Source organism: Phyllopteryx taeniolatus, chromosome 6 (genome assembly GCF_024500385.1).
Source record: "Phyllopteryx taeniolatus isolate TA_2022b chromosome 6, UOR_Ptae_1.2, whole genome shotgun sequence".
In the NCBI taxonomy this organism is placed as follows: Eukaryota; Metazoa; Chordata; class Actinopteri; order Syngnathiformes; family Syngnathidae; genus Phyllopteryx; species Phyllopteryx taeniolatus.
In genome coordinates this window covers 29,691,633-29,705,324 of record NC_084507.1, presented here as the reverse complement: position 1 = coordinate 29,705,324, position 13,692 = coordinate 29,691,633, and the positions used below count along the sequence as shown (strand labels likewise).

General features: G+C 40.2%; 2 protein-coding genes across 3 annotated transcripts; both read right to left on the bottom strand.

Moving 5' to 3' along the window:
• Window positions 1–1,689: 1,689 nt before the first annotated feature.
• Window positions 1,690–8,381, bottom strand: mal2 (mal, T cell differentiation protein 2). 2 transcript variants are annotated; one of them, XR_009789093.1, is made up of 5 exons: window positions 8,118–8,381; window positions 6,965–7,135; window positions 3,331–3,531; window positions 3,058–3,190; window positions 1,690–2,928 (listed from the first exon to the last, which is right to left on the bottom strand). XR_009789093.1 is itself a non-coding variant. In XM_061777386.1 (4 exons), the coding sequence occupies exons 1-4, from the start codon at window positions 8,232–8,234 to the stop codon at window positions 2,857–2,859; spliced, it is 561 nt and encodes a 186-aa protein (XP_061633370.1). In that variant the 5' UTR covers window positions 8,235–8,378; the 3' UTR covers window positions 1,690–2,856. The 2 variants fall into 2 exon arrangements, 1 of the variants encoding a protein (XP_061633370.1); XM_061777386.1 differs by lacking the exon at window positions 3,058–3,190 and having other exon boundaries at window positions 8,118–8,378.
• Window positions 8,382–9,287: 906 nt separating this feature from the next.
• LOC133479769 (CD209 antigen-like) lies at window positions 9,288–13,101 on the bottom strand. Its single transcript, XM_061777141.1, has 4 exons — window positions 12,920–13,101; window positions 12,740–12,823; window positions 11,707–12,582; window positions 9,288–10,031 (listed from the first exon to the last, which is right to left on the bottom strand). The coding sequence occupies exons 1-4, from the start codon at window positions 13,017–13,019 to the stop codon at window positions 9,652–9,654; spliced, it is 1,440 nt and encodes a 479-aa protein (XP_061633125.1). The 5' UTR covers window positions 13,020–13,101; the 3' UTR covers window positions 9,288–9,651.
• Between the last annotated feature and the right edge of the window lie 591 nt (window positions 13,102–13,692).

Genomic DNA, 13,692 nt, shown 5'->3' with positions numbered 1-13,692 from the left:
CTGACTAGCATATATGGTCACGCCCCTCTTCCTTTCTCTGATGGCCTTTTCTATCCCCTATATGATCTTGCACTCATTGGCAATCCTGTTCTCCATGAGGGAGTCGAGGAGGTTGACTGTTGTAAAAAAAAAAATTAAAAAAAAAAACCTGTCCAAGAACACTTGGGGCTCCTTGGCCAAATGAAGATCAGCTCGTTTTCCCATGACCTTCACACCTGTACCTCTAAAGGTCAATTTGCCTTGTAGACCAGTCTAAGACCAGACCAGTTGTTGCGGTCGAGACTCACATCTTCAGTCCAGTGGTTTGCCTGGTACCAACTGGCGCACTGAGAAGTGCCCAGTAGATAGAACCATTTGCTCGTCAATCCACAATTTTATAGTTCTACTCACATTCAGACATCCTTCCTTACTTTGGACATTAGCAATCCCCACAAGAGATTACTTGTATTTATTATTCTTATTATTTTTTTAAATCATCTTAAACATCAAGTTCATTTACGATCATAATGGAATATCTTAGCTTGTAAAAGTGATTTGTGGTCATGAATTTTGCCACACTTGGAACTCTAATGTTTAAGGACCAATAGGTTAGAAGGTTTGGATGATCTTGGCAGTACGTGTAATTGAAATTCCCAAAGAATGATTTCAGGTCTTCCTAAGTGGAATTCAGTGTTGCTCCAGAAAAACAGGACAAAATAGAGACAATGACCACAAATGTCGACCATGATAATACTATGCTAATATGCAGTGAAAATAATTCAGACACATGTTTTAATGTGTTTTTAAGTGACTTACCAGTATATAAAGCATGCCAATGACGTAATTAGCCACGAGAGGTCGACAGTGAGCCATTTTTAAAATTGAGACAATGGCATGCAGCCCTCCAAAAAAAATCATATAACATGAAAAGCTATTTATTGAAAATACTTACTTGTGATCAGACAAAGAGAACCTCAAGTTTACTGGTCACAATACAGCAATATATTGACGGATCCCCGTTGTTTATGTATATTACCGCGGATATAAAAAGTCGACACACCCCTGTTCAAATGCCAGGTTTTTGTGATATAAAACAAAACAAAACGAGACCAAGATAAATCATTTCAAATGTTTTTTTCAGCATTGATGTTTTCGAGGAGGGGAAGTAAAACTGAACTGAGATAATGTGGTTGCACACCCTTTTATAACTTGGGGTGTGGGTGTTCAGGATGAACAATTCTTGTTCAATTGGAGTCAGCACACATTTGACACTGTTTAAAGTGTGTCTGATTAACCCCCAATAAAGGTGAACTGTTCTGATAGGCTTTTGCTGAGGTTTTGTGCTAACACAGACTGGTATTTGCAACTGCTCATAATTCCTGCGATCAATCAGAGGCACTTTCAATGTTGGCAGGTGTGTGGTGACCCCCATTTAACATCAGTTTGAATGTAATTGGTTAATTCTGAACCCAGCCCCTGTTATAAGGGTGTGCACACTTGTGCAAAAACGTCATCTCAGTTGTTTATTTTGACTTTTTTTAAATAGAGTTGTACAGGTTATAGGTCATGTTAATGGTAAATAAAAGCTTTGAAATAATTTAGTTTGGCCCTTTTTTGTTTTGTTTTGATAAAGTATTAAGAAAACCCGGCGTCTGAAGAGGCGTGTGCAGACGTTTTATATCCTCTGTGTGTAAATAAAAGGACATGTCATTTGTTTTAGGTGTTTTATTAAACAGTCACCTTAAAATATGTATTATGTATTTTTTTAAATGTACTAAAATGGTAACAAAGACAATCAAAAGCAATCAATCTATTTGAAATGAGTAATAATTTACTATCATAATATAAACTGTGATAGGCCACACTTAATCTAACTGATAATAATACAGTGCCACAGCAAGCAAGACTGATTGAGTGAATATTTATGAACATTATTTATTCTTAATGTGAATTGACTTTTAATATGCTTAGAAATAACAGTGTAGGTTTCTGTAATGTTAAAATTCTTTAAAACGTTTGAGTGTTCAATCCTAAACGTTAAGGAGAAGATACACAATGATGTCATCTAATTAACTATTAATACATATAAAGATAACATCCATCCATCCATCCATTCATTTCCCGTACCGCTTTATCCTCACAAGGGTCGCGGGCGTGCTGGAGCCTATGCCAGCCATCTTCGGGCGAGAGGCGGGCTACACCCTGAACTGGTCGGCAGCCAATCGCAGGGCATAAAGATAACAGTGTAGGTTATTTTAAAATTCTTTAAAACGTCAACTATGGTAGGTTTGTATGTTAAGAATACACCGTGATGTCATCTAACAAAATGAACTTTTAGAATTTCAAATACCCTATCAATATAGAAAAATTCATTAACACATCATGTTGAATGAGAATTGAATTTCACAAAGGCCTTTCCAAGAAAATGTGCAAGCATATGAAGCTTCTGTTGTTCATGAAACAAAAGCAGCACACTCGGTGAGAAGTAGCAGTTTTGGAATTGGGAAATATTCCCTACAGTGAGGATGTGAATCCTGTAGAAAAAGGAAGTTACAGTGTTGATGTGAATAAAAAGCCAGTTGCGTAAGTGTGACCAACAGTACTCACTCACATGCCATACTACATGAGTCATTCTTATTATGTTTTTGTCTCTTCCCCTCACTACTCTACTCAACATGTTTGAGAAGTTAAGACCTCAGAAAGGTCCTTGGTCATTCCGTAATGAATAAAGTCCACACACACACGCGCACACACACACGCACACAAATCACAAACTGGGCATTCCAATTCCACACTGAACAGCAGCGTGCTCTATGATGCTATTGTGAATGTTTCACGTTGGTGGAAAACAGGTGAGAAATCATTTGGAGTTTCAAGTTAGATTCGCCATCTCTTGAAGGCCATCACCAAACTCCAGCCGTAGCAAAGCGTCACCACAAACGCAAATATCTGTGACAGAAAACAGACAAACAGAATGTGGAGAAAAGATGAACCAACTTGTAGGTCAGCGTTTCATGAAGTAAAGAACTGTACTGACAAACTATCAATCCCGAATCATTTTGATTGATATTAACGCACGCAAATGTCTGATGAGCATTTGATTCAGAGCCCAGTGGACTGGTGGGCAGCCAAACTTGTCAGAAATCCATGAAACCATCCATCTCTCCATCTCTCTCTTGGACACCGTTTGACCTCATTCATCACGGGTGAGCTTTGGGCGAGAGGCTCGGTTACAGTCCGGACTGGTTGCCAGTCATTCACGGGGCACGTGTAGACAAGCAACAATTCGCCCACGCATTCACAGCAATTTTCATTCACACGCTGACACACAATAAGAAAGATTTTACTCACCGTTGCCACGACATTAATATTGTACTGGTTGCCAGTCAGCACAGTGAATACATTTCCCCGAGGGTAGTGTATACACATTACAGTTGCGGTGCTGTTTGGCAGGGGCGTGATGATGGCTCCTCCGTTGGCTGCCGTGGTCGCCGCCTCCAGCACGAAGGCGGCAAAATAGAAAAGCAAAGCTATAAAATGGTAAAAAACATCCTGCAAAGGAGAAGAGATGATGTGTTAGGAACTAGAATGGCACTCAGTGCACAGATCTTCACCAAGGCTTGAAAGAGAAGTGGAAGGCCTTACTTGTGTCGGTACTTGCGGAGGATGGATGGGTGGTAGTATTTTTTGATTTGGGATGTCGCGAATAAGTGAAGTGAAAGTTTTCGAAGTGAGAATAAATTCCTGTGTTTGCGTCTATATCAGGTACAACTCTTCTCCTTGACATTTTTTATTGTGGTGAATGACTCGGGAGACACCTTACACAAACGGTTGCTCCTCTATACGTTTGCTGTGCAAGCACGTGAGTTTCAGTCTTTTAAACACATTTACGGAGTCCGTGGCTCAATCGCAGTCGGTGTTGACCACACGCATAAGTATTTGCCATCGGTAATATTGATTTACCATCCATCCACCAACCGTTTTATTAGCGGATCAAGGAAGAAAAGTCCCTCTTAACACACCCCACACCAAAGCGTAAATGGTCAGAATAATGTTTCAGAGACATCTAAAAAAAATATGCATCTGCAGACGTTGATGGGAAGGGGAAACATTTTTCAAATTCTGTTTGATTATCAGTACGCGTGCATCCTGCTTATGACTGCAGTGTCCAAAGCTAAGGCACGTGGGTAAGCTAACAGTGATCAATCTGCTCAATCAGCAGCGGTTTATATCACCCATATGCTGTAGTATCAGCTCAGCATCCTTGGAACCCAGGCTAGTTTTGCCAGTAGAAAAGCATCAATAGCAAGTACAGCTGTAATGAGCCAAGTAGGGCGAAGGGGAATCATAAACCAACAATTATCAAAACAAAACCTTTTTGCTTTTGTACAAGGTGAAGTTAATAAGAACGGGAAGTTTCTAAAGGCTTCAGGTGTCAATGCGTTCAACTAAGTGAACCGTGACGGCACTACAAACATGAAAAAAAGAAGAGGGCATTTGAAGCAAAAAAAAAAAAAAAAAAAGACTGTAATCGCATTTACATAGGGAAACAAAAATACGAGAGAGGAGTTTGTGTTGTCAATTCTGTGAAGCCGGCGGGACAACAACAGCGAGGCCTTTGTTGTGTTCTGGTGTGAGATCATCGTCCATGTCGCTCATTGTTCTGATGAAAAAAAAAACAGCACATGCTTGGCTTGTCCCGCGAACAAAGCTTTGAGCAAGGTGCAGACCCAAGCTTCACAGACACTGCACAGGTTTTTGGGCAAAGCTAAACAAACTTTGTAACAAACACAAAATATGTGCAACAATTATATGTTGGATGTGCTTTTAGAAACAGATTTTATATCTTTGTTAGTGTAGGAAAGAATTGTAATTTGCCCACATCGGAGCTCTTGCTGTAAATCCAGATATTAATGGCTCGTGATGACAAATGGCTACAAAGAAAACCGCAATTGTCGTGAGAGCTTTTCTAGCGTTCTTCAAATCCATTCGTGTCATTTGTCTGGAAGATTCTCGAGAGCCATGAATGCATCATTTAGCACTGCGATCAAAACAATAACTGGCCTTCTCTGCGGGCGTAAACACGATCAGAAGCACTGACCGATATTTACAACCTAAATTCTTTGATTTGCTCCATGAAATTGTATTAACTTAATCCCAACCGTCTACTCTCTTCATTTCGTAGCGTTTCACTCGACAGCACTGCTTCCCGTACGTGTATGTGGATGTTAAGACTTTTTTGTCCAATCCGATTTCAGCCTCCATGTGAAGCCATGTTACTCTAATCTGCTCAGGGCTTTCAGAATCAGTAGCGCTGGCAGATGGACCATAAACAATATTAGCAATGGAACTATTTCTTTATCCAATCAGAATTCAACTTCACCTCACAGGGCCAGCTATTTTTTTTAATAGTGGTGATCGTCAGTTATGTAACTTTTGTGCTGTGTTGCATTGTACAAAACTATCATCATGCTGGCACATGCAGCACAACTTCCTCTTTGATTTCATAATATATTTCATGAAATAACGTAATCCATTAATTAGAGTGTCGTTTTACCAATGTATTTTTTTTGGGTGTGTTATTAAATGAAGGTTTGAAGAGGTTGGTCACTTTGGTGATGATCTGGATAAAGGATTGTTTTTCCACTTTTGTCAAGTTTGGGGGCGAGGCAGAACCCGTTTTAGTGAGGATCTGCAAATAGCAGGGTAACTTTGTGAGACAAGACAATGGCCAAGGTAGAACCCATGCTGGTGCAGTTTGTGTGACTTTTGTTAACTTTGTGAGATAAGGTAGAGGCCAAAGATAAAAGTGGTTAATCCTGAATGTTGTCAAATTTCCAAGATTGGCCATTGGCTATGGGTGAATTCATTTTAGCGTGGATCTGGGTATTGCTGTGGAACATATATGATATACTGTATCTCGTAGTGACGATATAACTCTATCGTTACTATTGTAATTTTGATGTCTGGGGTCTCGGGTGAGCTCTGTTGCTACACAAATGTAGCATCCGAGATGCTAACACACGTTATCATTACATTGTTACACCATCATTATGCGAACGCCGAATCAGAAGTTTCGCTTTCGAAATCACAAAGAATTAAACAACAACATACGACTTCCTTTATTCTGAGGACAGCTCTGAGAACTGTTGCCAGGTCGCATTTACTAAAAAAAAACAACCAAAATAATAAAAAATAAAATAAAAAAGCCACATACAAAATATTGAATGATAGAGGTTTCCATTAGCCTAGCGCTGAGCCTGGATATTGATGGAAGCGCCGCAAATGAAGCCAAAAAGAAGCCATCCCGAGGTGGACGGCGACCGCGGCATATAGAATCTGAGAAAGTTTATCCAACATGGCGTGAAAGAGTTGGCTAGCTAGCCAGCAGGCTAAGTAGCTAACGGGCTAGCTGCAAAGGTGGCAACTTGTTCCGAGGCATGAAGACTCTCGGCAGCAAGGATTCATGGCGCCGACAGGTAAGAGCGTGTTTTTCATTTGTTGGACTATTATTTCGGAATAGTACAAGGAGTAACGATTCGGTTCTGACTCCTTAGTCATTCGTTACTCTCAATACGACTAGTGAATGGGGATTTAGTACGAATTTGTGAGCTTTTGTGTGACCAGAGTGACTTCAGACACACTGTATTTCGGACACGACAATAACATTGGACGAACCATGAATGATGGTTAATGTAGTGGCCGCAACACTACTACTTTGCGCTAGCATATTCAAAATCGGTGCTCGAGGAGCACAGAGGAGCACATTGCACATTCCATTATCTTACAATGTAGATATCAACAGTGTGCATTCCATGAAAACTGGTTGTACGACCATTTACTTTGAATAGTATCTCTTCCACTAGATCATTGTAGATATGATTTTTTTCAATCTATTCTTTCTTTTAAAATATATATTCTATGTAGACAACCAGGTACCTCAATGGAAAAGGAACAGACAACAACAGGCTCGAATATTACCTACCAAAAAGTTCCAGTCAATACTGATGCGGTCAGCCAGGCCGGTGATGAGGAGGAGGAGGTAGGCAGAGGAGAGGAGGAAGGCGGTGACAGACACAAACATCACCCAGCCTTGCAGCAGAGGGACTGGCACATTGGAGGAAGCCACCAGGATCCATACTAAACCACCAAAAAACTGGAGACACGGGCATCTGCATGTGAACACGCTACACTACTTGGTAACATTTCAAAGACTCCCTTTTAGACGGATACCTTGTAGTACCGAAACGGTACTTTCATGGCAATTTAGCCCGAAAGTCAAACCAAAATTTTAGTTGAAACCATCATTGTGGGTGATGCCACCAAATCAAGTGAGACGTCAGCTTCGTGAGGATCACCGTTTGAAGTAATTCCCTTTACATTCATTAACATGGGGAAAATTGCTTTGCAAATAGAACATAAATGTCAACCAGCTTCCTGGGATGGATTGGTAACAGTATCTTTTAATGGAATACCTTTCTGAGTGTCCCTTAGAAATGAGCATTACTATCATTGTCTAAGTATTGCCAGAGCTCTTGTGTTGGATCTTTCAAATGAAAGTAAACTTGTGTAGTTGTTTCTTATATTGTGTAACGTTCTTTGGCCAAGAACCTTATGTTTACTACCGCAATTTCTGTATCAGGCGAGCAAGACACACAGTTTCCGTGTTACAATCCTTACTAAATATTAAGATATCGGATTAATGAACAAGCTAAAGTAAATTGAGTTTAAAACGCAAGTTGGGTGGAGCATCACAATCACGTGTGACAATCCTATTAAGGACTATACTGTATATTGTCTTTTATTACCTCATGAGAAAATCAAGTTAAAATACCCTAAAGGTCAGAGGTGTCTCGGACGCTGAGATCACCTTGCAAGTGTAAAGGTCGTCAGGAGAGACCACGAGGTTGCTATCCTATGCTGCTAAACATCCACGATAATGATCGCACGAGTTCCTGATCGAGTTTGAGGACAGCCACCAATGTATACTACTCAGCTACACTGACCAGTTCAATGAGGAATATTTGAATTACAATGGAAAGGAAAGGGGCGTTTTTATAACAAGGAATAAAATGAGACATCGTTGAACATTATCAGCGTAATCCACACGAAGAAAAATGTTAAAGATCAACACTTACTATTTCAAAGCAGAAAAGAGCTCCAGAATAAGTCCTCAACACTTCCAGGCCCAAAGGCAACGAAATCGTGGGCGCTGAGAAAGAGGTGGCAGCGGGATTTGTGGCCGGCTCCGACATCTCTGCGTCCGCCTCTCTCTCTCCTCTTTCTCGGCCTCCTCTCAGGTTCGCTCACCCCCCAGGGAACCCAGCGGAACAAAGGACACGAGACACGGGGGAAATTCCTCTGGAGTGGTGTGTCCCTCTCCGAACTGAACAGGTCGGACAGGTGCACCGGCCACTCCCCTTGGAGCCGTGATGCTGCGTTCAAAGACATCACGGAAACCGTTTGATCCAAAATGGTTTGGGATTAAATGCCTATCAAATAGAGTTCATGGTTGTTTTGTTGAAAATTGATGGCGAGTATATCAAATATATTGCGCTACAAAAGATGCAGGTGGACACACATTTTTAGCATTATTGGAAATTCAAAATGTTTTCCCCGATAAAACCAAATTAATCGACTATTCTTTTTCAATTTGAGCAGAAACACTTCACTATTCCAAAATTGGGGGTTCAAATCTGGTTTCTGGACTTCCTCGATGGTTCACGTTGTATGTTTTTTCCGTGTACTCCAGCTTCCTCCCCTTTCCTAAAATATAGATATTAGGTTAATTGAGGACTCTAAATGAAAATTATAATGTATAATTATTATAATTATATATAACTATTATAATAATTTAAATAAATTACTGGTTAACTAAATTAAATGCAAAAACAAATAAGTCCAACTAGTATTCATGAGTGTAGAATTAAAGCTGACAACAGGAGCACTGTGGAAGACTTCCACACGAATGTTAAAGCACACACACGCACAAAAAAAAAAAAAAAAAGAGTTCAACTTAATGCTTTGAGAAGTTACTTTGTTGTAGGGTTGTCCAGACTATGCCACAGTTAATGTTTAGTCAGGATTTGGAATACAAGAGCCAATATTGACATAACCTCCAAGAGGACATTCTGGCGCAATTTAGGAGGGTGAGGGTGAGCGTGAGGCGTTCCAATGACTCAAGGGACAGTGCCCGGGTACATCACGTGCTTTCATGCCATTGTTTTTAAGAGGCCCAATGCTTGCTTGGCAAATCTTGATCAACTGACAGCCTGATATTTTCAAAGAAAAAGAAATGGATGAGAAAGTTGTGAAAACCATTTTTATTTATCTATGATTTAGCTTTACAGGGACTTTAAAAGTACAAAACATACAATTTCCCAAGACAAAAATAAAAAGGGCCAGTACAGTATTTGTATTTTCTTTTTCTTTATTAACACAGTTTTTAACTTTGTTTTATGACGTTTAAGAGTGTTAAAACATTCAAACATTGCTTGTACACTTAAATATGATAGTGACAGCTTGACGCTGGAACAGATTACTTCTATTTTGATTATTTCCTGGTGATGCTGAGGTATGGAACATATAAAAAGATGCTGATCATTGTTTTGCTCAATTTAACAAGAGGGCGTGGGCGCACACACACATGCACACACACACACACACTGCACGTTAATCCTCACAAACCCAAGAGAGAGGCTCACGACAAGGCATGTCATTCCATCCCTGCCCCGAACGTGAGAGTTCCGCACAGTCCTCGTAACCGCCAACATCGTTTGGCTCCCCTTCCTGCCAGAATCCTTCAAAGTCCAGTTCGTCCCCATTCACCCACTTCCACTTGCCCTCGTGCTCCAAGTCAGACAAACCAATCCAGATTCGATCGTAATATTTGGAGATAAAACTCAGCTCCTCTTTTGTGGTGATAATGACCAGGTCGCCTCCTCTGTCTTGACAGTCTCTTCTGCTCGTTTTCCACGACTTCGTTTCGCCTTTCTCAGAGATGTAGTAGCATTTCTCCTTGAATTTGACCCACTGCAACGGGCAAAGTTTTTCTAAAGGAAGCACAATAAATTGATCATTTTGAATTGATCATTCAACAAAATCTATTTTTAAAATAACAGCCTCGCAGAAGTGCCGATACAGTACCTGCCCTGCCATAGTATGAATATGTGGCGCTAGTGTTTCGATACTCTCCCATGAGCAGTGATGCCAGTACTAACGACCAATACCTAATGACCACTTTTTCGAATAACGAGTATTCAGTGTAGGGAAGATGACTTTGGAAACGTTGAAAATCTAATAGTTGTGTAATTAGTTCAATTACTCTCTCAAAGTAATATAACTAATTACATTTCATTACATTTTGATGACTTTTTACATTTTTAATGAATGCATTGGATTTGTTCTCAAAAAAAGTGGAATAAAACCACAGATCATTATTTTGGATTTAACCACATGATTGTTCTTTACACAAATAATAAACCAATAACAAAGCGTAATTCAATGTGAATACATAATAATACAAAATGTGTTTGTCGCATTATTTGTGTAGCGCATGTGGAAAAGCATGTTGACCTAATGAAAAATGTGCACAATTTAGGCAATATAGCTTCATATGACAAACCAGATAAGTGAATGTTCCATAAAAAAGTCAAAAATTATAAAGATGAAACTGTTGATAAGTAAATGTGATTTTAGGTGTTCAAAAGTGTAACGATGAGTCTAACCTTTTCAAAATTTCAGACAAACTAATAGATTCAATAGAATATAATTCGAGGTTATATTTGGAAAAATATGTCATGTTCGAGACTATGCAGAATGGCACATGGCCAGAGAGAGCCAATCACAAGCGCCGGCTTTAGAAGGAGGAAATGACCTGTAAAACAACAACAACAACAACATCCCATCTTTTTGTTCCACAGATTTTCCATATCTAACTAAAATTGTAATCATGGAAATGTCTAAAAGCAATTGTAATTTAACTACACATTTTCTCCCAGCAATGTAATGGATTACAATTACATAAATGTTGTGATTAAATTACATGATATCATTGCATGGAATTTGTTACTCCCCACCACTGTGAGACATGGTGCATTCCTATTGTGACTACGATGAATCGCACAAGTCGAAGGGAGGCCCATTTGGCTCACTGAAGGTGCGTTACCACACAACAGCAACTTGCTCAAGTTAGTAAGTCACCAGGTAACTTGCAAGATAGCGAGCGTGACCGAGAGGCCGCAATGTTTATAATACAACCCACAGTCAGGGTTTCAAGAAATAAAAATGCTGGCAAGTGCGCTGCTTCGCCATCACTAGTTTTGTTATTTTCCTTAGTAAAAAGTGTGGAAAGGTTCTAACTATTTGAGTTTATGTTTGTTCTTGCTTGTTTATTGCCGCATTAAGAACTGAGTTATGCTCCCATGTTTGGCTTGCAATGCATTATGGGTTGTTTATTCATGACCTACTCCAGAGCCGTGAATACAGTCTGGATCGCTACGTCTGTACAGCACTGCGGTGTTTAGTGTGCAAATAACCGTGAGTAGACTGTTCATTCACTTAGCAATTTATATTGTGCTCGTTTGCCACGCTGCTTCGTGTACGGCAGTTTTAGTTCTTCATGTAATCGGTATCTTGCCCATTTAATGTGTTAAGCAGGAATCCCCGAGAAGGAATGGTGTGTGTTTATAATCAGGTTTCAACTTGTATTTTGTGTGCGGTATTCACCTGTGCTGTTCCGATTTAACTCTTGAGTCTCCTCCTTTAAGCAGTCTCGACTTGCAACCAATGTGCTGATTTGGCTCTGCAGCACTTCCAGCCCTTTGGTCAGGTTGCTGGATATCGACTTCAGTTGGTCTCGCTCATCTCTGAGGGTGTCCCGCTCTGTTCTGAGGCCGTCTCGCTCATTTTGGAGGGTAGCTATCTCATTCTTGAGGGCGTCCTGCTCACGTTTGAGAGATTCTTGCTCCTTTTGGAGGGTGTCTCTCTCATTTTTGAGGTTGTCTCGCTCATTTTTGAGAACCTCTTGCTCCTTTTGGAGAGTGTTTTTGTCATGCCTTAGAATGTCTTGCTCACTTTTGTGAATTTCTTCCACAACTAGAAGGGCGTCCCGCTCATTTAGGAGTGCCTCTATCCCATTCTTGAGGTGGGCCCGCTCATTTTTGAGTTGTTCTTCCTCATTTTTGAGGGCTCCTTGCTCATCTTGCAGGTTGTCACGCTCATTTTTCAGGACCTCCTGCTCATTTTGGAGGTTTTCTAGTTCAGTTCTTAAGGTGGCTCGTTCATTTTTCAGAGCATCACGTTCAATGTGGAGATTGTCTCGCTCGCTTTTGAGGGTGTCGCGTTCATCGTGGAAGGCGTTCCGCTCGTTTTCGAGAATGTTTCGCTGGTTCTGAAGTGTGTCCCGTTCATATTGAAGGTGGTCTCGCTCCCCTTTGACAGTGTCCTTCTCCTTAGTCACAGAACAGAGATTGGTCTCTAACTGCTTGTTGCTTTCTAACAAGGTGGTGTATCTGCCCTGTAACTGGAAACATTGTGAAGTCAGATTGGGACACGTGGTGAGAGAAAATTGTTCAGTGTCTTTTAGAAGGCCCGCTCCCACGTCTGCAAGAAAATGAGCACATACTGAATCCTTAAAAGGACCACGGAAGAATCCTGTCATTAATAGCAAGTGTTGATGATCTACAGTGCGGCTCTGCACTCATGCAATGACGTGTCGAATGTTGTTTGGATTGGCAATCATGTCAAGGCATGTACTCACATTGGCCCACCATGGCTATAATGACAACCAGCAGCAGCAGATAGAGCAGCCCCAGACACACTGCAACAGCTCCAATCCACCACACTGAGTCCCCCCCAAAAAAAGAAATACAGTGTTAGCAGTGCTAATTGGTAGTTTTTGTTTATTTTTCAAATGCATAAAAATCCAAGATATTCTTACCTGATTTTGGAAATCTCTTTCCGTGTTCTGATTTAGAGTCCATTAATTCCCAACCATCTCCCCTAATCACCCCCGACTTGCTGTTAAATGTCACGGACATGTGTCTGATTTGTATTCACGCCCTCTTGGTTGTCACCTCACCATAGGTTTCACAAATGTTGCAACAAACAGTCCTTGTTAAGGCACTGGCATCTGCTGAATCAGGAAAAAAAAACAAGCAATAGCCACGCCTTTGGATGGGTTTAAAGGAACCGTATGGGAAAAAAGAAAACAAGTTATGACTTCTAATAAGTGTATGGAGCATTTGATCTATTATTGTTTTTAATCATACAACTGCTAATAACTAAAAACTGTCATCTTTAGATCATCAAAAACTATGTGTACTTTTAATTTTCTAGAATGAGTAAGATGTAACATTTTGGGCCCTTTTTTTTTATCATCAGTAAAGGGCGGACTGAATATTTCAGATTATAGGACTGTCAGCAAACTTCATATTTCCTTTTTGCAATAACAGGAAGTCACCAAGCTTAAAATTGTGCATGGGCAAAATTGTTATTGTGTATGAATTTGCAGTCTCAACTGTTAAACATCTCACCATCAAATTAATGCCAGTGTTGAGGATGAAATTTAAGTTTAGTCTGATCAATATGTGCCATCAAAACATTTAGTTAAATGTGCAATTACTTCCATCCATTCATTTTCTATACTGTTTGTCCCCATTAGGGCTGTAGGTAACGGAAGGCTATCCCATTCTAATTCATCTTTTGGGAACG